A 21,093-nucleotide genomic window follows, 5' to 3' on the forward strand; every position below is an offset into this window, starting at 1 on the left:
CGAAATTCTGGTTCTAGCTGGAATCGCATCCACCGCAACCACCGTTAGCAACCGAGAACTGAGTGCCCTTTTCGCACGGGGTTATCTCCATGCGCTGCTTCCAAAAATTCATGCGAAATGGAAAGTGGAGGGTTTTTCGGTCGCCGAAATGGACAGGCGAAAACAGAATAACCGGTCCATACTGGAGTGGTCGAAAGTTGGACCATGTTTTGCGGCAGACGAATTCACGTGCTGATAACCGACCTCGAACCCGGCGAATCGGCGTAAATTCCGTCGTTAACGAGATGGAACCTCTGCGACATTAGGCTGCCGTACATTGAAGTGCACTTGAAACCTAATGAAGAAGACGTTTACCTTTGCCAATAACCGCCAACCCGGTTCACCATGTGGTCGAGCAGGTTGCCGCGTGGCCTCGACGGCGCACTACCCTTCAAGGGTTCTCGTTTCTCCGTGTAACCCTGGAATGCAATTACACACACACACACACATACACCAACGTGCGCGCACTTTGCCCCACTCGAGTCTCCGAGGGCTCGTGCAAGGGTTTGTGGTGAGAACGCATTTATCACACTTTAGCTCTCCGTTGTAGAGAACCGACGACGCGCGTCACCGCAGTTGCGCGTTCGAGCGTGATAAACGACGTTGTCGATCCTAGTGTGTACACGCGGTGCGCAAAAAAGGCCTTTGCGTGAAACGGTGCGCGAGCGCGCTCGAGGGTTTGGCGCGAAAACAAACGAGATAAACAGAGGAAGCGACCGAGCGAGTGAATGTGTGACAGATACCGAGCGTGTGGCGGTGCATTGTTTTGACGGAAAACAGCTGATCTTTCGCACAGTGCCGGCTTTATCAGCCCAGTCGCCAGCAGCCGATTGAGAAGATTGTTTCGTGTCCCGTGCCTTCCCCTGCAAGTGAAGTGATTTCTGTTGCCCATCGACTGAAACGTGCCCAGTGGGATTCAGCCTCATCACTCCGCGTAAACAAAGACACTCAATGCTGCCCGGCTTGAGTAGGGGGTGTCTTTACCGTCATCAACATCATCATCATCAGCGCTTAGCCACCGGTGTGAGGTAAGCTCGGTTGTAAATAGCAATCCGCGCATGCGGTCGACATAAAAAACACATTCCCCCAATAGAGCAATCGAAGCCATCGATTAAATCATGCTGCTGAGAAGCGGCTCTCCTCCTTAATCACTGGGCTAGGCGTCAAGCAGGGAAAATAACACACTTGCTGGAAGATCATCATCAGCGCGTCGTTATCAGGAGGAGAAGAGCCGCGGGTTGGAATCTCCCACCCTACTTCTGCATGGGAGAGAGGGAGAGAGAGCGAGATCGAGAACTCCCTCGTGAAGTGCATCGCGATGCAGTTGTTGTTTTCGCCTCGAACGTCAAGTGGATCGTATGTCGACCTCTCCTGGGCTACTTGATCCGCGCGCAAGCGCTACCTAGCATTGCCACCTAGCAACAGAGGCCCTTCGTGGACGATCAGGTGGCAGGATGATTTCTTTTTTTGTTGAGCAGCTGTTGTTGTAGGCTCGTCCCGTGCTCGAAATTGTGGAAAATTGATTTACGATGCGACGATCCCCGTGCGACGAACCTCATGGCAACTTCCAGCGCGTTGCCTGCGCCGTCCGAAGTGTGTCTGTTGTTGTACGAGGCGTTGTTTATTGGACGGATCGGATCGAACGACCCAACGACGCCCCGGACGGGCTGTATCGCACTCAACTCACGGACCTGGGGAATTCTTATCATCATAAGTACGAGGGAGAGAGCGAGAGAGGGAAAACACGTCACAGAACGCTTGTGGCCCACTCGGGAGTATCGGGGTGTGGAAAGGATCGTTGTTGTGTAGCGCGCTTAATGTAGACAAAGGGGTGGTGATGGGGAGGAAGGGTAGGGCTGGAACAGGGACAGATCGGGACTGGTTTAAAGTGAATCTGTGCACCACGGTCGGTGTCAGTTGTTTGCGAGAGATCGAACTACAAACGCGCGCGCGTGCATACCATATTCGCATACCAAGGGAAGAATATTGAAGTTTTTTCGGAAACTCAACTGTTGAAAGTTCTTACAAGAATTACCCCCACAAGACTGTGAAACGTTCTCCTAACAGTGTCAGGTTCAAGAACACCTCAAGTGATACGAAGTACGAGGAACTGTTTGCAAGTGTGAAAGGCTGTAGAATATTAAGCGTACGTTGGCGGAAGGTCTGAGATCTCCGAGCCTCGAGCAAAGTCGCTAAAACCTGCTCTACAAGGAACTAGTAGCCCGTGTAACCTTCAGCAGCAAAATGAATCGGTGAGCAAAATTAGCATAATCAAGCGCTGAGTGATCAAGTGTGGACACTGGAGATGCATGAAGTTGGTTGAAGCGACTTGGGCGATGTTAGTTGGCTGCAGCACTGTGTGGCTGATCTGCATTTAGGTCAAAGGAATGTGTGTGTGGACTAGCGGAGCGGTGGTGCTTGAGCTTGGGAGTAAGAGGTTGTTTGTGCCGAAGCCTGTGTCTAGAGTTTGCAGTTTGAAGGATGTTATGATAGTGGCCGTCTTTCTATCAGCTGATTCGATTGCGCTGATGGGTGTGTGTGTGTTAGAGAACAACGGACAGCAAAAACCAGCATCTAAGTCTGTCCGGCGATAAGGGCAGATTTTGAGACAAACAAAGGCCCCATTTGTTGATAGTGCAGGCCTTGTGATATTGGCCTTTTGTTGCTGTGTTGGCAATAATAGAACCTGTACCAAGCGTGGTTCGAGCGCTGAGCTTGAGCAGACAAGCGCAACAAGTTCTTCATTAGCCGACCCCGACAAGAACGCCTTTGACTGTTCTGTTGACTCTGTTGATAGTGATTTGGCCACTAGGGTTCGCATCGCCAGACCACGTGCTGCGTGTTTGCAATCGATTACATCAGGAATGGTTGTTGTTTCTCCCCCGCCGCCTCACTTGAGCGAACGGGGCTTGGCTGGCTTCCGTCTTGTTCCTCTGCCGAAGGCCTTATCACTTTGGGGAGCTCAACGGTCAGACACAGACGACAGTGACGAGTCGCGGGTCCGCCCTTCCAAAGGGTGTGAACCCGCGCTGTTGCTACGCGTGATCAGTCTGTGTTGTATGATTTGAATTCGATTTTTGCAGTTAATCACAGCTAAAATGTGTATATTACTTTATTTCCTTTGTTTTCTGAGCTGAACTGCTCATGCACGATTAGTTCCACTATAATGTTTGCATACAAAATAACATCTATAAATTGAGTTTTGTGTTTTTTCCCCTGTTAGATAAATCGTTCTCCACGCGCCTTCGTTACACAACCACAACCGAAAAAAAAACAACGCGAAGGGAAATGTAACGGACCTGCTTACCGTTAGAAGCGTTATTTGCCTACAAACTCATCGAGCGGAGCATATTTCTTAAGCTTTTTGAATTTTGTACCTTATTTTCTCGAGACAGTTTGCTGTCTCGACTTGATTCCTATTTTCTCTGGAAGCTTCACGCAGTGTTTGTTTGTGTTGCTATTTTCTACTATAAAAAAATGGCTACAATCGGGGTATGATCGGACAACGTTCTCCGTTTCTCCGTTTGGTTTTGTGCTTTATCACATATCAGAAGCAGAACAATTGTCAAAAAGTGTTTCTTCCGCTTTGTGTGAAGGTGTGTGTGTGTGTGTACAGCAGCTGCCCGTGTACAGGAATGAGTCGACGATGAAGGTCTGGCGTCTGGCGATCAAGATTCGTTTTACTTCCCCGTCCAACCCTTCCAGAAAGAGCTGACCGAAGCGAAGGCACTGGTCATGAGGCTGGTCGCGGCCGCACCCGTCGGCTGCTGGAGATGGTGGTAGTGCAGCCCGGTATGGCCAATCGTGGTGCGCCTCTGGTCCAGTGCCATCATCGGTGGGTACGGTGGTTCGGTCGTCACCGGCGAAAGGTTGCTCGGTACGGCTTCCCATTCCTGGTGCAGCGTTGTTTCATCTAAAAGTTAATTGAATTTAATTTTTTGGGGCTTTTACTTTGCACACAAGTAAGCTTACCTTCCGAGTCGGAATCCTCGCCGATGTTCTGCATCAGCAGCTGTTCCATAGAGTCGGACAGGCAGCTGTTCCGATCGGTCGGTCCACAGTGGCCCAGCTCGGGCGACTTTACCAGACAGAGCAGATTCTCCAGCGTGTGGGTCGGGTTCATGTCGTTCAAGCGACAGCCTTGTGTGTGGCACAGGAACACAATGTCCGCGTTCAGGCGGGCCACTTTCCGCGCAAACTGTGCCTCGGACAGTGTGGTCGTGCAAAAGTCCGCGTACGACACGCGATACGGTAACCGAACGTCCAGATAGTAGCCAAGCAGCGCCACCAGCTGGCTCGTGTACGTTAGGGCCGCCGCGATGGTGTGTGCCGGATTGTGGCTACCGACTTTGGCTGGCGATGCGGACGCTTCCATGGTGGAAGCAGCCGTCGAAGAAGCGCTAGCCACCGTACCACCACCACCATCGCCACCGCCCGTTGCCCACTCGTTGTACGCGGAGTAGTTGCCGGTGCCGGGCAGGGCAGGGGCAACGATCACATGCTGCACCTCGCCGAAGCTGTCCTGCAAAATCCACTGCCCCCGGACGTACGCCGTACGGGTCGCTTCCGAGATTTCGTTTATCGTACTGCGGGTGTTATTTGGTCCGCCACCACCACCACCACCGCAGGCCGAGCTTCCGCTGCTCGCCGTACTGCTGCTGCCCGCCAAGCTGCTCCGACTGGTGATCGTTTGCGTGATCGGGAAGATGATCCGCACGAGCTGCTGCACCTGGTCGCGCTTCCGCTGCCGCAAGCGCTCCTGCACCGCCGCCAGCCGCGCCTTCCGATACTCGCTCTCCTCCAGCTTGCCCGCCACGAACTCGCTGAGCGTCTTCACCTTATCGTCGTACCGTGGCAGCGTGATGCGCAGCTTGCGGATGGCGTCACCGAGATGGCGCTGCTTCAGCCGCAGCTCCTCGATGGCGATGCGCTTCAGCTCGATCGTTTTGCGTATGATGTTCGCCTTGTCCGAGCGCTGCTTAATCTCGCCCGCCAACCGGCCCGCCTGGTGCAGCTTTTCCAGCATCAGCGAGCCCTTGCTTTCGAGGGTCGCGTTGGCCGTGCGGAGATTCCGCAGCCGCTGCTGCTTCTCGCCGAACCGCTCCGGCAGCTGACAGTACACGGCGGTGTGCAGAAAGTCCCCATGGCGGATGCACGATTTGCAGTGAAACTGGCGACGGTGGGCACCGCACAGAGGGCAGCGCAGCGTACCTTCTCCCCCGACGACGATGCCTCCGATCTGGAAGCTGGACGTGGAGAGCAGATCGCCGTCCCGCACGACGTCCGTCGCTTCCTCATCCACGTCGTCTCCGTCGTGCGAGTAGGTAATGTGGAAGTTTTCCGGCGCACCACCAGAGTCGGACGTCATGCTGCTGCTGGTGCAAACTGCCATCGGGCGATGATGGCGCTGTCGTTGTTGTTGTCGTCGTCGTCGATCGTCGCGTCTAATTGCGTCGTTCCGCGTGTCTCGTGTCGGAAGCACCAACGCAAACTGCGACTGCGAACGATGAAAGCAGTCCGCTCTCTGCCGCAAAGCCTTGAGTTTGCACTTTCTTTCTTGCGCTTGGATTATAATCTCCTCCCGTGGCCTGTGTCTGCTCCAATCGGTGGCACCATTTGTGCTGTGTGAGTAATCGCACTGTAATCTCGCTACACTTCACAGGCAAACTATGCTAGGCACACAAACAGTGCGAGTTCCTGTTTGCGAACTGTGTGTGCTGTTTTTTTTTGCGCAATCACCACTATTCACGCACGACACACACACACGAACACTGAACAGTAAGTGGCTTAGATGCAGCTTAACAAGAAGAGGGGTATTTAATGTCTGTCCGTGAGCAGCAGTGTTTCATCAGCCCAGCACTAGGAGAAGAAAAAAATGAACGCTTTTCTTTGTTTACTTCGCTGCGCTCAGCTGATGGTTCGCTGACAGCTGTCACAGTGGAGCACGTTCGCCGAGTACGAGCGCGTTGTGGTGGAGATGTATTTCAAAATGACCGTTGCGGAAGGGTTCAATTAGGGATAATTGGGGTTTTTGTATCTTTTGAAAACATTTTAGTACTTTTTATGGTATTTGGAATATTGTTGTAATATAATTTCTTTCTTCATTGTAATTTCAGTGCACTTTTTGGAAGTTTGGTCGCCATCTCGGCCACGGACAGTAGCCGCGGTGTGAGCAGTCTTGCCGGTGCCGGTGAACCGCTCGAGCCGGTCGTCGTTGGGCGGCGTAACAGTTTACCGCCGGCCTCCCCCATCTTCAAGCCAATTGTGCCGTCCAAGTTGAACGGACTGGGCGCCCGCCACGGACTGCACCATCAAGCACCGACCAACGGCAACGGCATGACGAACGATCGGCCGGTTGAGCTGTCGAAGCGTACGACCGAAGCCAAGGAGTCGCTCAAGAAGGCACAGATCGTGTGCTTCGACGTCGATTCGACCATTATCACCGAGGAGGGCATCGATGAGCTGGCCCAGTTCTGCGGCAAGGGTAGCGAGGTGGCTGCACTGTAAGTGACATCTGAGCGTCCAACCATGGGAACCATTGTTTTAATTAGATCTGTCTGTCCCTGCTTACAGCACGAAGGAAGCGATGGGAGGTAGCATGACCTTCCAGGAGGCGCTGAAGCGTCGCCTGGACATTATCAAACCGTCGCAGCGGCAGATCCGCGAGTTTCTCAAGACGCACCCGTCGATCATTTCGGCGGGCGTGAAGGAACTGATCGAGCAGCTGCGCAAGAACAATGCGGAAATTTTCCTCATCAGCGGCGGGTTCGACTGTCTGATCGAGCCGGTGGCCGACGCGCTGGAGATTCCGCTGTGCAATCTGTACGCGAACCGGCTGTTCTTCAACTACAATGGCAGCTACGCCGGGTTCGACACGACGCAGCCGACGTCCCGATCGGGCGGCAAGGGCGAAGCGATCAAGCAGATCCGCAGCGTGATGGCCGGTGGTGTCGGCACGGGAGCGGACAAGGTGGTCGCAATGATCGGGGACGGCATGACGGACCTGGAGGCGTGTCCCCCGGCGAACATGTTCATTGGTAAGTGTCTAGCAGTGGGAAACTTTGCTCTGGAAGATAAAGGGATTAATCGTTTTTTTGTTTCTTGGCCACACAGGTTATGGTGGAAATGCCGTTCGGGAAGAGGTCCAAAAACGAGCGACCTACTACGTGACCAACTTTGCCGACCTACTCTGGTGATTGCGTTTCGAGTGGAAGAGCACCGCACCACCATACCCACCCTACTTCCTTTGCTGATGAAACCCCATCGCAATTTCATTATTATTTCACTAGCTGTTAATCACATTGTTTTCCTCTTTTTTTTTGCTACACCCACTCTTACTGTAAATAGTTAATTATTACACTTACAAATTATTATAAATTATGTGCACCTTTTTAAGTTGAATTATTATAGCGCGCTTTAATTATAGGTAGTATTTTCTTGTTCGAATATATGCAACAAATATACAATGAATTCATGTAAAAGCAAAGTTACTCTCACTGTCTCTCTCTCTCTCTCTCTCTCTCTCTCTCTCAATCTCTTTCTCAATTACTACCGCGAAAGAAAAGGGCAAATTGATTTCATAATTATCGCTAGAGTAATTCGATGCCGTTTTATTATCAATTATAGAGCGTAAATTAGTTCACAGTCCATCGCTGCAGTCCACCGCTGGATCGGGGCTTCGTTGACGCGCAGCGCAAGATGAAAAAAGAGAGAAAACGGAACGACGGAACGGCCGGTGTACAACCAGTTCCTCTGCAGCGGCATGGGCAGGGTTTTACACCCGCTGGTAGAGGTACAGGTAGCCGAGCTCTTTGGGTGGATTCTGTGAGATCGCCACCTTGTTGTCGTTAAAGATGACCCACTGGCCGTCCTTGAGGATGTGGCAAACGTAATGGCCGACCTGGGCCGAGGTGCCCATGTGGGAGATAAATGCGACGAGCTTATATTCTGCAGCAGAAAGAAAGACAGAAAGAAAGAAATAGAGTTAATCTCAAATGCTGGAATCTGCTGTGTGCCTGCGCTGTCGGTACTTACTGCCAGTTCCGTCACGGTACGACGAACCCTGCTTGCTGCCCGCAGCTCCACCGTCCGATCCGGCGGCAGCCGCAGCCGTTGCAACACTGTCCGAAGTCGCATCATCGATCGCCATGCTATCCAGCTCGTCGGTGTGGGAAAAGATCCAATCGACCGCCCGTTCCGTGTTGTTGCCCGTCTCCTTGAGCGCTTTCGTGGCCTGCCGGTCGGAGAAGCCCATGCCCATCAGCATCTCCAGCCCGACCGGATTGGGTACGAAGGCGGCCCCGGCCGCCGAGCTGCTCTTGCCACCCGTACCGGGCGGAACGAACGGGCTGGCAAAGTCCGCATCGGCAATGTGCTCCATCATCCACTGGGTGGCCGGCTCGATGCCGGTGTTCTTCGTGAAGAAGATGGCCCGCTTGCAAGCCTCGGGCGGGAAGCCCATCCCGAGCAGCTGCTCCATCACTTCCGGATCCATCGGCGGTGGCGTTGGCTCGCGGCCGGCAATGTCCGGCAGCTCTTCCTCGTACGGTTGCTTGCCGGTGCCGCGCAGCGTTTCCAGATCGAGCACCTCCGGGATGTCGATCGCCACGTCCAGCTTGAGCGAGGTCCAGTCTTCCTTCAGGGTGAACTTTTTCAAATGCAGCAGCAGGTAGTCGGGCATGGAGGCGAGCTTGGTCGTCTTTTTGGCCGTCGTCTTCGCCCCGATCGCCGTGCTGTAGAACTGCTCCACCAGCTCGGGCTGCGCGAACGTGTCCAGGCAGGCGGCGAGCGTGATTTTCGGCCGCACCAGTGCGTCCGGATCGAGCCGGCGGCCCTCGCGCTCGGCTGCGGTACGTTCCGCCTCGTACTGCTTCACCTCGTCCAGGTTGGTCGCCTTCTGGAGGGGAATCTGGAGCGGGAGGCACCACTCGTCGCGCCGGTTGTACATAACCTTGCCGCTGGAGCAGCACTCGACGCGATCCTCGATGCAGAAGCGCAGCGCCTCGGACGGGTTCGCCTGGTGGCGACTGTGCTTCTCGAGCGTGCTGATAATGTGCAGGAAGAACTCCTGCGCGTCCTGCTGCTGCTTGGTGGAGAAGTCGGGATGGCCCTGGCCAATGAGCGCCTTGAACATGGTCGGAGCGATGCCGCCGGTGGTTGAGTCGGCCGTGTCCAGGCTGCTTTCCGACAGGACGCTGTACCGGCCGCTGCACAATCCCGTTCCCAGCTTTGCCCTGTGAAGAGAAACGGGGAAGAAAACACAATTAAATTACTGCAACGTTATTGAAAACGCCTGCCATCCTTGTGTCTTACATCTGCACATTAAAATCATTGGCCGGATCGGACGGGAAGCTGTCGAAGATTGCCTTCGAACCGTCGACGAACCGGCGCACAAAGTCCGGGATGGTAAACAGCACCTGCATCACACTGTTCAGATAGCACGTGTTGCCCAGATTCTTCATCCCGGTGTACCCCGGCCCCGCGATCGGCTTCAGCTGGCTGCCGCTCTCGCACAGAATGCCCCACTCGCCGATCCGCTGGTTCAGGTCCAGCTCCAGCTCAATCATGGACTTTTCCGTCTTCTCCAGCTGGCCCACATTGATGCCCCAGTGTGCCAAGTGCTTCACCAGGTACGGATCTTCCACCATGTCGTCCTCGCTGTAGCTGTACACGTCCCCCTTCCCGTCGGCCGTGATCGTGCCCAGCTTCACCGCCAGCGGGTAGTTCGTCTCCTTGTAATGGTTCACCGCATGGTCGTTACCGCCCGAGCCGTCGAAAAACTTGCGCCCGCACATGATCGAACCGTCCGTCAGGTTCAGCCAGAGGTTGCTGGTCAGGTCGCACTTTTCGCACTTCCACCCGGTCGGCGGGATCTTCTTGCCATTGTCGAGCTGCAGCAGCTCGGCGGCGTGCGTCGACACCTGCCGGATCTCCCCGTCCCACGTGCCGGCCATCTGTTCCCGCTCGCGCTTCACCGAAGCCGCCTCCGCCTTCTGGACCGCCTCGACCGCGTTCTGCACCTGCAGCGGCAGGTCCACGTTCGGGTAGTCCAACCTTACGACCGGCTCATCGAACACCACCACCTGGTAGTGCTCCTGGTACTCGTACTTTTTGCTCTCCGCCCCGGTGTACCCGCCCTCCACCCCGATCGCCAGCCGGGTGATCTTTTTCTCCGGCCCATCCGCACCGCCGGCCCCGTCCGCCGCCGACGGGTCGGGGATTTCGATTTTGTCGCGCTTCAGATGCAGAAACACCCGGTTGCCGGACCGCTCGGCGTACGGGCGCACGTACTGCTCCCCGAACCCGAGAAAGCTGGTCAGACTCACGTACAAGCCGGTGTCCGTTTCCGGATTGTCAAACGAGTAAACACACTCCTCCTTGTAGACGTTATCGCTGGCGCACGGCACTTTAACCTGGGCCAGATACTTCCGTAGCGTGTCCATGGCCGCAATCCGTGCTCGGTTTCCTGGGCGTGATTAGCTTACGGCGTGCGGGCGTGTAAACACTGGCTGACTGGTTGTGGTTATTGCTGCTGAAAAAACACGGCAAATTTTCGTCCGCAGTGGGATGGCCCGTTTTGTGTTGTTGGTTTTCTGCAAAATCACGAAAATAATAGAAGATTCATTCGCATTCAGTTGACAGCGTCATGTGCGAATCGATCTGGTTGGCTCATTGTCAGCGAGAGCTGCTGGTCGCCATATTGAAAAGTGATTTACGAGCCAAGAACGAATTAAAGCCATATAAAAGAGGTTGTTTGTGTACATTTATCGTGGAAAAAAAATTATTTAACTATATACATAAAAATAAAAACAATCAAAGTCAAAATTATTGATCAAACGTAATTTTTTGAAAATTTCCAACTGTCAACTGTAAGTTGTGAACGAGCCTGGCATTATCTAAGCTGTCACTCTCGCGGGAAACGTCAACAACAGGAACAATAAGAAGAAAAACAATCGCACGTTGCGTTTTCCTGCACCCGAAACCGGATTGCACCACACAGCACACTCGGGAAAGTGAATTGTTGCCAAAAAAAAAAAAAAACTGTTGGCCGTGATTTTCTCTGCTCCCGGGTGCCAAGACAGGTGCGAAAAGCGTTCGAAATGCCACCGAAAAAGAAGGGCAACAAAAAGAACCAGGACTGGGAGGACGATGATCAGCAGTCCGAGCAGTCGTCGATCGTGTCCGCACCTTCGTCCGGGAAGTCGGCTGGCAAAAAGAAAGGAGGCAAAATTGACAACGTGGATTCGGACGAGGAAGGAGCTCCTCCGGCGGCGCGTGGTGGAAAGAAGGCCCCGGCCGCTCCAGTGGGCAAGAAAGGCAAGAAGGGCAAGAAGAACGACGACGATTGGAGCGATGACGAGGCAGTGGCGAAAAAGGGGTCAGCAGCTGGCAAGCGAGGGTCCGATTCGGACGAGGAGCAGCCAGTGAAGGCACCACCAGTGAAAGGCGGCAAGAAGGAGGCGAAGAAACCGGCTGCAAAGGGTAAGGGCAAGGGAAAGGGCAAGGATGACGATTGGTCGGATAAGGAGGAAAAGGTGATCGACCTGCTGGCCGGCGGTGGCTCGGACGATGATGATGACGATGAATCCGAGGAAGACGTGATGGCGGCGATGGTGAGCAAAAAGTCGGCTAAGAAAAAGCAACCCAAGAAAGTGGCCAAGAAGGCAGTGAAGGTGCAGGAATCGGAAGAGGAAAGTGAAGAGGAGGAAGAGGAGGAGGAGGAGGAAGTGGTGCCTCTACCGGTCGTGAAGAAGGACCCGCCCAAGGAGAAGGAAAAGGTGAAAGAGGAACCGAAGGTGGTGAAAGAACCGGAACCAGCGAAGGCACCGGAACCGGAGAACAAGAAGGAAGAGAAGCCAACCAAACAGGAGAAGGCGAAGGCCGTCCCGGAACCCGTCAAGGAGGTGAGCGAAGAGAAAGTGGCCGATCCGGAGGTGGACGAAATGGCCGATAAGGTTGGCGAAAGCTTAAAGCTGGACGACGGCGACGAAGAAGAAGAAGGGCATGAGGAGGCCGGCGAAAAGGAGAAGAAACTCACGCACAAGGAAAAGAAGAAGCTGAAGAAGCAACAGGAGTTCGAGAAGATGCAGGAGGCGATGCTGCGCAAGGGCGGCCAGGGACATTCCGATCTCGACAGCAACTTTACGATGTCGCAGGCGCTCAAGACGGGCAACCAGAGCAAACACATGGACCACGCGGTGGACATCAAGATCGAAAACTTTACCATTTCCGCCAAGGGTAACGATCTGTTCGTGAACGCGAATCTGCTGATCGCGAACGGGCGGCACTACGGGCTGGTCGGGCCGAACGGGCACGGCAAGACCACGCTGCTGCGCCACATTGCCAACCGTGCCTTTGCCATTCCGCCCAACATCGATGTGCTGCTGTGCGAGCAGGAGGTGGTAGCGGATGAAACGTCCGCGGTCGATACGGTGCTGAAGGCGGACGTGAAGCGGACGGCGCTGCTGAAGGAGTGCAAAGAGCTGGAGGAGGCGGTCGAGACGGGCAAGATCGAGCTGCAGGACAAGCTGCAGGAGGTGTACAACGAGCTGAAAGCGATCGGGGCCGATTCGGCCGAACCGCGGGCGAGGCGTATTTTGGCCGGTTTGGGCTTTTCGCGCGAAATGCAGAACCGCCCGACGAACGCCTTCTCCGGCGGGTGGCGTATGCGCGTTTCGCTCGCGAGGGCACTGTTCATCGAGCCGACGCTGCTGCTGCTGGATGAGCCGACGAACCATCTCGACCTGAACGCCGTCATCTGGCTCGACAACTACCTGCAGGGATGGAAGAAGACGCTGCTGATCGTGTCCCACGACCAGTCCTTCCTCGACAACGTGTGCAACGAAATCATCCATCTGGACAACAAGAAGCTTTACTACTACAAGGGCAACTACACGATGTTCAAGAAGATGTACGTCCAGAAGCGGAAGGAGATGATCAAGGAGTACGAGAAGCAGGAGCGCCGGCTGAAGGACATGAAGGCGCACGGGCAGTCGAAGAAGGCGGCCGAGAAGAAGCAGAAGGAAAATTTGACCCGCAAGCAGGAGAAGGGCCGCACGAAGAACCAGAAGCCGGGCGAGGACGACGACGGGCCGGTGGAGCTGCTGTCGAAGCCGAAGGAGTACATTGTGAAGTTTAGCTTCCCGGATCCGCCACCGTTGCAGCCACCGATTCTCGGCTTGCACAGTAAGTTTCGGGGGATTAAGGGCATGAAAAAATGCTTAAAATTAACGGTTCTCTCTCTCTTTCCCTCCCCCTAGATTGCCATTTCAACTTCCCCAAGCAGAAGCCGCTGTTTGTCGGGGCGGATTTCGGTATCGATCTGAGCAGTCGTGTCGCGATCGTAGGCCCGAACGGCGTCGGCAAGTCTACCTTCCTCAAGCTGCTGGTTGGTGAGCTCGATCCGGTGCAGGGTGAGGCGAAGCGTAACCATCGTCTTCGGATTGGCCGGTTCGATCAGCATTCGGGCGAGCATCTGACGGCGGAGGAAACACCCGCCGAGTATCTGCAGCGTTTGTTCAATCTGCCGTACGAGAAGGCACGCAAGCAGCTCGGCACGTTCGGGCTCGCCAGCCACGCGCACACGATCAAGATGAAGGATCTGTCCGGTGGTCAAAAGGCGCGTGTTGCGCTGGCCGAGCTGTGCCTGAACGCGCCGGACGTGCTGATCCTCGATGAACCGACCAACAACCTGGACATCGAGTCGATCGATGCCCTGGCGGAGGCGATCAACGAGTACAAGGGCGGCGTGATTATCGTGTCCCACGACGAGCGGTTAATCCGCGAGACGGAGTGTACGCTGTTCGTGATCGAGGACCAAACGATCAACGAGGTGGACGGTGACTTCGACGACTACCGCAAGGAGGTGCTGGACAGCTTGGGTGAAGTCATCAACAACCCGAGCATATCGGCGAACGCGGCCGTACTGCAGTGAAGAGGCGACGGACGTGCCCTCTGACTGTCGGTTGGTTGCCGGTTGCCGGTTGCCGGTTGGTTATTTTATTGCTATTATAAACAATACATACAGTAATTATTTTCTGGCAAAAAAAGAGCCTCCACGCGTGTGGGAAGTGTTCATTCACTGTCACTGTTTCGGCTGGACCCGGTCGGCCCTTCCTTGCGCTGGCGCACGCGGCGATTCCACTCACTCACACTCGCCACACCGCCGGTTTCAAGTATCGGCCGGCGGAACGGCTGCACCTTGCAGCCGAAGCGCAGCTGCTGTGACTTTTTCCTCCCTCCGAAACCTCCACCGAGCCGGCGCGGCTTCCAGCCCTCGAGGCGCCGTTCCCACTCTTCGTCGACGAGTATCTCCTTCCCGTCGATGGTGACGCCGTGCATGCGCTCGATCGCACGCAGCGCCTCGCCGCGGGCACTGTACTCGATGAAAGCGTAACCCCGCGGCAGTCCGGTGACAATATCGGTGACTAATCGAGCGTGGACGATCGTGCCGAAGGGCGCAAACTTGGCGCGTAACTGTTCCTGCATTTAGAAAGTACGGTCATTTAGCAAAAGAAGCGACAATTGTGGGAAAAGAATGAGAGTGTGCGTACCTCGGTGACTGAATGTGCCAACCGGCCGATGAAGATCGTGTGCAACGGGTTCCCTTTCACCTTACGGTTCGGTCGATAGTTGGAGTTAATCGCCCGGATCAGTGCACGGTCGTGCGGCACCTGGTCCGTTCCATCGATCGAGCCGACCTGGACGGGATCGTAAACATCACACACGTACTTCGACCAGCGGCGCGGCGTGGGAGATACTTCCGAGGAGTCCATCGTGCCGGTAAGTTCAAAATAACATTTTTTTTTACATTTTATTGTTAGGACACCACTTTTTCATAGATTAAATATCCATTGTCTTGTGCTTTTTTGCTAAAATGTTGCAACGAATCTGAAGTTGGATTGTTTTGTTTACATTTTTTATGGCGGATCTGACAGCTGTTTGAGGTTAATTTTGTGCGCCAAAAACGGCACTCTCTTTGAATGAGTGACCGCTGAGTGCTTTGTGTACGAACAGTATGTGCAGCAGTGGACATAGGTGTATAAGAAACAATTGGTTTTTATTTGCATTAACAATTAGCCAATAAATTGGAATTTGTTGCATATATAATACGGATGAACAATTCCGGAATAGTCTTGATGTTCATCACGATAGTAAGATGTGGCGAAAATTTTGCCAATTTAAAATAACAAAAAAGTGTAGTTTCCCAAGGAAGAAGAAAATGAAAAAGGATATAGAAATTGTAAAATTTCAAAAATCATTTAAATTTTCTAGGCAGCAGCTACGCATGTGGAGGATCTGCATTAAAAACAATAACCTGCATTCGGTGCTGCTTAACAGCAAAGGTCAGCCTGGAAGCGGCAGTCAAGGTCTCTCTTGTGTTTCCCTCATGCATAAGCGCATTATCGCATATAGAATGGCAGATAGCAACAGAAACCAGTAGGAACTATTTATTTCGTATTAAAGAAAATTTAGGGAGTAACAACTGCAGGTGAGGTAACCGAATGTAATATGTTATTATTCTGCTCTCGAGAGCTTTTTGATTTGCTCCTACTGAGACCGAATCTGATGCTGAATGTTATGATTCATACGCATTTGTTTAGCCTGACAGCTTGTGGTCTCGTATGACGTCCTAAGATCCCGCACAAGTCGGAATAATTGAATAATAATTAGAGTGAATAAACCATCCCATCCGTTTATTCACCTGTTCCCGGCCCAGCTCGCCATACGTTCACGTGCTCGGCTCGTGTGAACATAACTCCTGATTGATTGTCCCCTTTGATTGCACGATTGTTGTCGACCGATCCGACCGCCAGCTACCTTTAAAGCGATGCTAATCCAATTTAGTATTTTTTTCACTTTATTATGGTAATTTTATATCTTTTCTAGCGTTCATTGACGCGAAACGGGGCGGTACACCGCATCGTTGACAACAGTACACGTGTAATTGAGGGTGGACAAGAATTCAGTACAAATAGTCGTTAGCATCGCTCGTCAGTTGTTTTGCATGAATGCATATTACGACGACATTGTGAGGTGGAATATTATTCATTAATTACCTCGTACGATCACCGCAGACGTGTGGTACGCGTCGGGGTAGATACTCAGGAATGTTATCTGTTTGATAAAGTAAACTGCAAAAGCCACCTTGAGACGCTGGTGCGCTTAAGAGTAAATCTCGCTAGATGTAAGTCAATGTAAAGTTCTTTAACATAAAGTTGCGCCCGAGATCACAATTATTGGAGCCGTGTAGATGTTATGTGTTCCAAGAGTTGTGTGTGCCGACTCGTCTAGTCGACTGAAAGCGATCAGTGGGAAGAACTCTGAACGGTGCGTTTGTTCTAGCTCGCATCAGAATCGTCACCACGCACCCTTTTGTGTGGGAAAAGAGGAAAAATAAACTATTTGTTGCATTGACGCAACCGAACCGATCATCAGTTATTGTAGGTTCCGTTGCCGATAAGTTCAGACATTTTTAGTGAAGAAAGGTATTTATTGTAGGATGGAGTTTGTTAAGTCGGTGTGACAAATTCTTTCAGTGTGGATTGATGCGCTGCTACAGAGATGTACATCGCTGTTTATTCCGGGATCCACAGTTGTAGTAACAAGAGTGAACAATCGTTTTTATTGCACTTTATTGTTTCTTGTGATATCTTTATACAAGTTTTGAAATAGCACTGAAGTTGAGAAATGATTCACTGTTTTTCCTTTATCTTAGGCACGCCACTAATACGTAGTGCTTTGTCCGCAATGCCGTGAACACTGATCTTCCCAGCTCCGGAAGCGACGTATTGACAAATAACGCACCTCAAGGCTGCAACATTGTGATGCGCAGCCAAATAACAGCAAGGTCATTCGTCCTTCCCCATCGAGCAGAGTTATCTGTCCTCGTGGGATGGGAGTTTTACAACGAAACAGCCAAGATCTTGGCGGACGTTATCTTGGAAGTGCAAACTGCGCGCGTTCCAGAATTGCCAATAATGGTGGACGGGCGGGATGCCTATCGTGCCAATGCTGGGGATAAGGGATGACTCTGTCACAAACACTGTTGTACCGGTGGGGGAAAACACACCGGACCTAGTGGTTGGCGGTTGAGAAGAGATAAAAAACGGCACCCCGATTATGATCACACGCGGGTTCCGCGGGTTTTGTAGGTGTTCGATCGTAACCGTGTCGGTCGAGTGGCCCATGTACACGAGAACGGAGGGGGTGGGGGAGTTGCGAACGGTCAATCGGCTTCCGTGATTGACAACAAACGAAACCGTACCGTGGCAATCGGGAGCATCTTAAGAGATGTGGTGCGCATGCGGGTGTACGCCAGACCACCGCGTCGGCTCGTGATGGAAAGCACGCTAATCACGTGAAGTCCAATGGCAGCGAGGCATCGGCTGAGGGCACGATAGGCGTGTCTGTCCTCCCCTTCAATTCCCCCCCCCCCCCCCCCGGGGATGCCAGTGGCGTTTGGCGTTATCAGTCCTACCCTGTGCCAGCCCTCTGTGGCAGATACATTGTGTACAGCAGTTAATTGCTCCGGAGCTGCAGAAGCGGCTCAAAATCGGCTAAGAATAGTACGAGCTACTCCTGCAACCGAGCGGGTTGTAGTAGTAGTAGTAGAGTCTTGATCGCTCGAGGGATGTGATATCTTCCCGGTGGCTTCTTCTTCTAATTGGCACAAAGGTGCACGCCGACTTATCTATATGGCGCACAGCGCAGGATGAGAGCGTAATCATTGCTGTAATAATTAGCAATTGAATTACACGTGCGTAATGGAAACAGAATCGTGCACGACAGCCCGCAACACTTGCCTCGAAGGATTGTAAATCAATTAATTTATCAGCGCTTTTAATGCCTTATTGTTTCCTTTGCCCTGGAGGTATGCCGAGGTGGTAACGAGGGGCAGCTGCCTCAGCAAGGTTATATATTGGATGAAATGGATGCTTCCCGAAACGACAGCAAGGGAGATTTATAACGGCGTGTAGTGGATGGACCACCGACCGCTAAATCCCAACATTCACTGACGGGTGTTTATCCGTCAATGATTGATTAATCGATGCGAGTTGACAGCAGCAGTAGGTAGCAGGCTCTACCGGGGGGGGGGGGGGGGGGGGGGGGGGGTAGGTACACTCTGATTGATATTTGCTTCATAGTAGCAAACTCGGTTTGTATCATGATGTGGCAAATTCCTGCTTGACCGATCGCAACAGACTCCGGAAAACAAAAGCTTTGACAAGCGAGACGCAGATGAGACGTTGTCTGGGAGAGATAATGGACCGTGTTATGAGAAGTTATGAGTATTTTTCGGGTGTGATCGGGATGTGGGACATCGTGTGACAGTATGCTGGTGATGATTGCACCACTTCGGTTAGGGTCGAAAAGTCAGCTTCAGGCACGTGGATGTGTGCTGTTGCAGACGTTACGCTATACGATAGACTTGTTGGAGACGCTTGTACTAAGCAAATGCTGCTAGTACTGTGGAATGGTGACGGCCTACCACGATCTATAAGACGTGCAAGCATGACAACCTGTCTTGGAACTGATGTTAGAGCAGTGTGCCTGCCAAATTTTGACTCGCTTCCCCTAATTTGTGTCGTCGGGCTTAGGGAGCGCCAAGGACATTGAGGTGTCGCTCAGAGCGTACATTGTGACATTGACGTCGCCTGATCTTTGATCGCGCATCTGCCAGGGCACGTGCCTTGTGTTTACGGCTTCTTCCATTATCAACGCAGTGTCTGTACTGGCTGCAAAACTGAATTTATGACATACGGTCGTACGCTTGCAAACGTCACTGTTTGTTTAGCGCTGAGGTTTTCGTTATTTTATTAGATATCATATCGTTCTAGATGATCAGCCATGTTCGGCACGCGGTCGATTGAAGTCGCTGGCGGGGTTATTGAGGGTGATAAACCTACCACCCGTCACCTGTCTGGGAAAATACAGGCATTGACTCTGGCTCATCGCCCATCATTAGCATGTACCGCGAGGCTCGAAAAGAATGCTCCAAACGACCACAATCACTTGCGGCTTACACTTCAGGTGCGAGAACGTGCTCGTGTAATGGAAAACGTGATGTCAGCTGTGATTAGGCAATAATGGAGAGGGTGAGGAAGAGATAAAGAGAGAGAAAGAGAGAGAGAGAGAGAGAGAGAGAGAGAGAGTTTGTTGATTGAAGATGACTTCAAAAGGGTTTGTTGATTGAACATAACTATTGTCGCTCGGTGGTGCGTGTGTTGGAAGTGCAAGTGTACTTTCCACCGGCAGGAGTCATCGCGGATCACGTGAGCGTCTGGTGGATTGAAGCTGTTTATTAGCACCAATTCGGTGTAATTCCGCCTACGTTACTTCTACGTTGACCGGTTGCAATAGTCCGACGTACAGAACATTGTAAACTGTCCCATAACGTACGGGATGAAACAGGCAGGATTGTCCGGAAATGAAATGCAAAGCTCATACCGATTGACCAGACAATGAGTGTGAGACAACTATAAAGCTCTGCGCGTAGTACTACTACACCATGGGCAATTAACGTCACGATTGGCGTATAGCTAGTATTTACACTACCATTCAACGTGACCCAGACACTGAGTCGTGTGATTCTTGTGTCATGATTGCGTACCCGTGGCTAGCTACAGACAGCCGGGCGATGCGTGAAGCGTTTCTTGTAAAACCGCTTCTAATCCGCTACGATGATCTTGACCGCATTTGGGTTAGAATTTGGAGTACCTTCGCACACGATAAGCCACTCTCGATAGGCTCTTTCGCAGGGCCGATTAGTGATCAATATTCGCGCAAGGACGTTTTTGCGTGGACGATACCGGACGACCCCTTGGAACCGTAGCTTGACAACATTGGTGGCCACAGGTTGGCACCGATTTCTCGAGGGTCATAAACAAGACGATAAGGCGCCTGGCAGCATCGACACTAGAAGCGATAGGGGAGTTTTCCCGGTTGTTCGATGGATAATGTGTTTATAACTCCCTTGGGGTGCTATAGGGAAGAGAAGGGCTGGACCGATTAGATCAGGCCATAATCAGTAGAGACTGGGAAATAAATCAGATGCAACTACTGAGCCATCACAGCTGTTGGATAGTTGATTGATCGTGATGGTGGATATCACACAGTTAGTCTCGCTTACCTTACGCTTACCTGCGAGCAATTAACCTTGACAGTGATGGCTATTAGGGAGCACTGGGATCCACCAAACGCCCGGATGAGTGAACTACGACGAAGATCGTTAGTTCATAAGGAATGTTGTAGATCAATAATGTACAACATGCCCACAGCACAAACCCACACTCCATTGCTTGAATGTGCCGCGTCAAGTGGCTGCACGGTTGGTGCTTCCGTTTTGTCATTAGCCGTCAACATGTCCAATCGATTGTTTTCCAACACGAGTGATGCTGTTTTCGTAATGAGTTTGTTGTGAGTTTTGCTTTTATTGTTTAGCCCAGTCGGGGGACGTGGTTTCGCAAAAGCAAAGGTTTGTGTTGGCTTAGTACCCGCCGTACCGGCAGCGAATGGTCACGTTCAAGTAGGCAAACAAGAAGCCGCCCTATCGATACCGCTCTACCATGCTGCAACGGCAAAACGGACCTGCTATTACAGCTGTACTTCAGGTTAAGCTAACAAAAAATAAATGTAATAAAACGGATTGAAGCGGAAGGCAACCTTTGAGGTCTTTGGCGGGATAGCGCACTTCAGCGGACATCAAAGTGGCTGCGGTGAGGACGCATGCGAACGGATCGGGATCGGAAAGTTGGGATTTGTTGGATGAATGGGCGAGCGAACGAGGGAGCCAGCGAAGCACGAGATGATTGGGAAATGAGAGTAGTTCAATGTTGAATATTCAACCCATTAATTTTATCAATATTCATATTGTTTGTACTTTGAGGCGCAATATTTTATCGTTGGGAAGATATTACATTATATTTTGATGAAAATTGTGGTTCTGTTTTACATAAAATGTTAAAAATCGATCTCTCGATCGATTAAAAAGTCAAACTGAAAAGTCATTACTGTCATGAATGACCGATCGTTAGATGAAAGAAAGGTAAAATT

At 52.1% G+C, this 21,093-nt stretch overlaps 5 protein-coding genes across 6 annotated transcripts; 2 read left to right on the forward strand and 3 right to left on the reverse strand.

Moving 5' to 3' along the window:
* The first annotated feature begins 414 nt into the window (after positions 1–414).
* On the forward strand, positions 415–7,529 carry LOC121599776 (phosphoserine phosphatase). 2 transcript variants are annotated; one of them, XM_041927848.1, is made up of 4 exons: positions 415–1,067; positions 6,156–6,542; positions 6,613–7,076; positions 7,153–7,529. In XM_041927848.1, exons 1-4 carry the CDS (start codon positions 991–993, stop codon positions 7,233–7,235), a joined length of 1,011 nt encoding a protein of 336 aa, XP_041783782.1. In that variant the 5' UTR covers positions 415–990; the 3' UTR covers positions 7,236–7,529. The 2 variants fall into 2 exon arrangements, with proteins under 2 accessions (XP_041783782.1, XP_041783783.1); XM_041927849.1 differs by lacking the exon at positions 415–1,067 and adding an exon at positions 1,821–2,291.
* On the reverse strand, positions 3,114–5,914 carry LOC121599774 (beclin 1-associated autophagy-related key regulator). The gene is made up of 2 exons (XM_041927846.1): positions 4,012–5,914; positions 3,114–3,952 (listed from the first exon to the last, which is right to left on the reverse strand). The coding sequence occupies exons 1-2, from the start codon at positions 5,429–5,431 to the stop codon at positions 3,720–3,722; spliced, it is 1,653 nt and encodes a 550-aa protein (XP_041783780.1). The 5' UTR covers positions 5,432–5,914; the 3' UTR covers positions 3,114–3,719.
* Positions 7,530–7,597: 68 nt separating the features above from the next.
* On the reverse strand, positions 7,598–10,672 carry LOC121599771 (ubiquitin carboxyl-terminal hydrolase 5). The gene is made up of 3 exons (XM_041927841.1): positions 9,352–10,672; positions 8,074–9,272; positions 7,598–7,986 (listed from the first exon to the last, which is right to left on the reverse strand). The coding sequence occupies exons 1-3, from the start codon at positions 10,479–10,481 to the stop codon at positions 7,814–7,816; spliced, it is 2,502 nt and encodes an 833-aa protein (XP_041783775.1). The 5' UTR covers positions 10,482–10,672; the 3' UTR covers positions 7,598–7,813.
* A 305-nt stretch (positions 10,673–10,977) lies between these two features.
* On the forward strand, positions 10,978–14,068 carry LOC121599510 (ATP-binding cassette sub-family F member 1). The gene is made up of 2 exons (XM_041927374.1): positions 10,978–13,224; positions 13,299–14,068. The coding sequence occupies exons 1-2, from the start codon at positions 11,139–11,141 to the stop codon at positions 13,970–13,972; spliced, it is 2,760 nt and encodes a 919-aa protein (XP_041783308.1). The 5' UTR covers positions 10,978–11,138; the 3' UTR covers positions 13,973–14,068.
* Positions 13,992–14,960, reverse strand: LOC121599511 (U11/U12 small nuclear ribonucleoprotein 35 kDa protein-like). The gene is made up of 2 exons (XM_041927375.1): positions 14,592–14,960; positions 13,992–14,520 (listed from the first exon to the last, which is right to left on the reverse strand). The coding sequence occupies exons 1-2, from the start codon at positions 14,811–14,813 to the stop codon at positions 14,113–14,115; spliced, it is 630 nt and encodes a 209-aa protein (XP_041783309.1). The 5' UTR covers positions 14,814–14,960; the 3' UTR covers positions 13,992–14,112.
* Between the last annotated feature and the right edge of the window lie 6,133 nt (positions 14,961–21,093).

This window comes from Anopheles merus, chromosome 3L (assembly GCF_017562075.2).
Source record: "Anopheles merus strain MAF chromosome 3L, AmerM5.1, whole genome shotgun sequence".
Lineage (NCBI taxonomy): Eukaryota > Metazoa > Arthropoda > Insecta > Diptera > Culicidae > Anopheles > Anopheles merus.

Excerpts from the sequence above, each read along its gene's own strand:
- LOC121599774 (XM_041927846.1), bottom strand. The coding sequence starts at position 5,431 with ATGGCAGTTTGCACCAGCAGCAGCATGACGTCCGACTCTGGTGGTGCG. Across the intron at positions 3,953-4,011 it reads CGAGGATTCCGACTCGGAAG|ATGAAACAACGCTGCACCAG; the intron begins GTAAGCTTACTT and ends ATTAACTTTTAG.
- LOC121599511 (XM_041927375.1), bottom strand. The coding sequence starts at position 14,813 with ATGGACTCCTCGGAAGTATCTCCCACGCCGCGCCGCTGGTCGAAGTAC. Across the intron at positions 14,521-14,591 it reads TGGCACATTCAGTCACCGAG|GAACAGTTACGCGCCAAGTT; the intron begins GTACGCACACTC and ends TTCTAAATGCAG.
- LOC121599771 (XM_041927841.1), bottom strand. The coding sequence starts at position 10,481 with ATGGACACGCTACGGAAGTATCTGGCCCAGGTTAAAGTGCCGTGCGCC. Across the intron at positions 9,273-9,351 it reads AATGATTTTAATGTGCAGAT|GGCAAAGCTGGGAACGGGAT; the intron begins GTAAGACACAAG and ends TTCTCTTCACAG. Across the intron at positions 7,987-8,073 it reads GTACCGTGACGGAACTGGCA|AATATAAGCTCGTCGCATTT; the intron begins GTAAGTACCGAC and ends TTTCTGCTGCAG.
- LOC121599776 (XM_041927848.1), top strand. The coding sequence starts at position 991 with ATGCTGCCCGGCTTGAGTAGGGGGTGTCTTTACCGTCATCAACATCAT. Across the intron at positions 1,068-6,155 it reads CGCTTAGCCACCGGTGTGAG|TGCACTTTTTGGAAGTTTGG; the intron begins GTAAGCTCGGTT and ends TTGTAATTTCAG. Across the intron at positions 6,543-6,612 it reads GGTAGCGAGGTGGCTGCACT|CACGAAGGAAGCGATGGGAG; the intron begins GTAAGTGACATC and ends CCCTGCTTACAG.
- LOC121599510 (XM_041927374.1), top strand. The coding sequence starts at position 11,139 with ATGCCACCGAAAAAGAAGGGCAACAAAAAGAACCAGGACTGGGAGGAC. Across the intron at positions 13,225-13,298 it reads ACCGATTCTCGGCTTGCACA|ATTGCCATTTCAACTTCCCC; the intron begins GTAAGTTTCGGG and ends CCCTCCCCCTAG.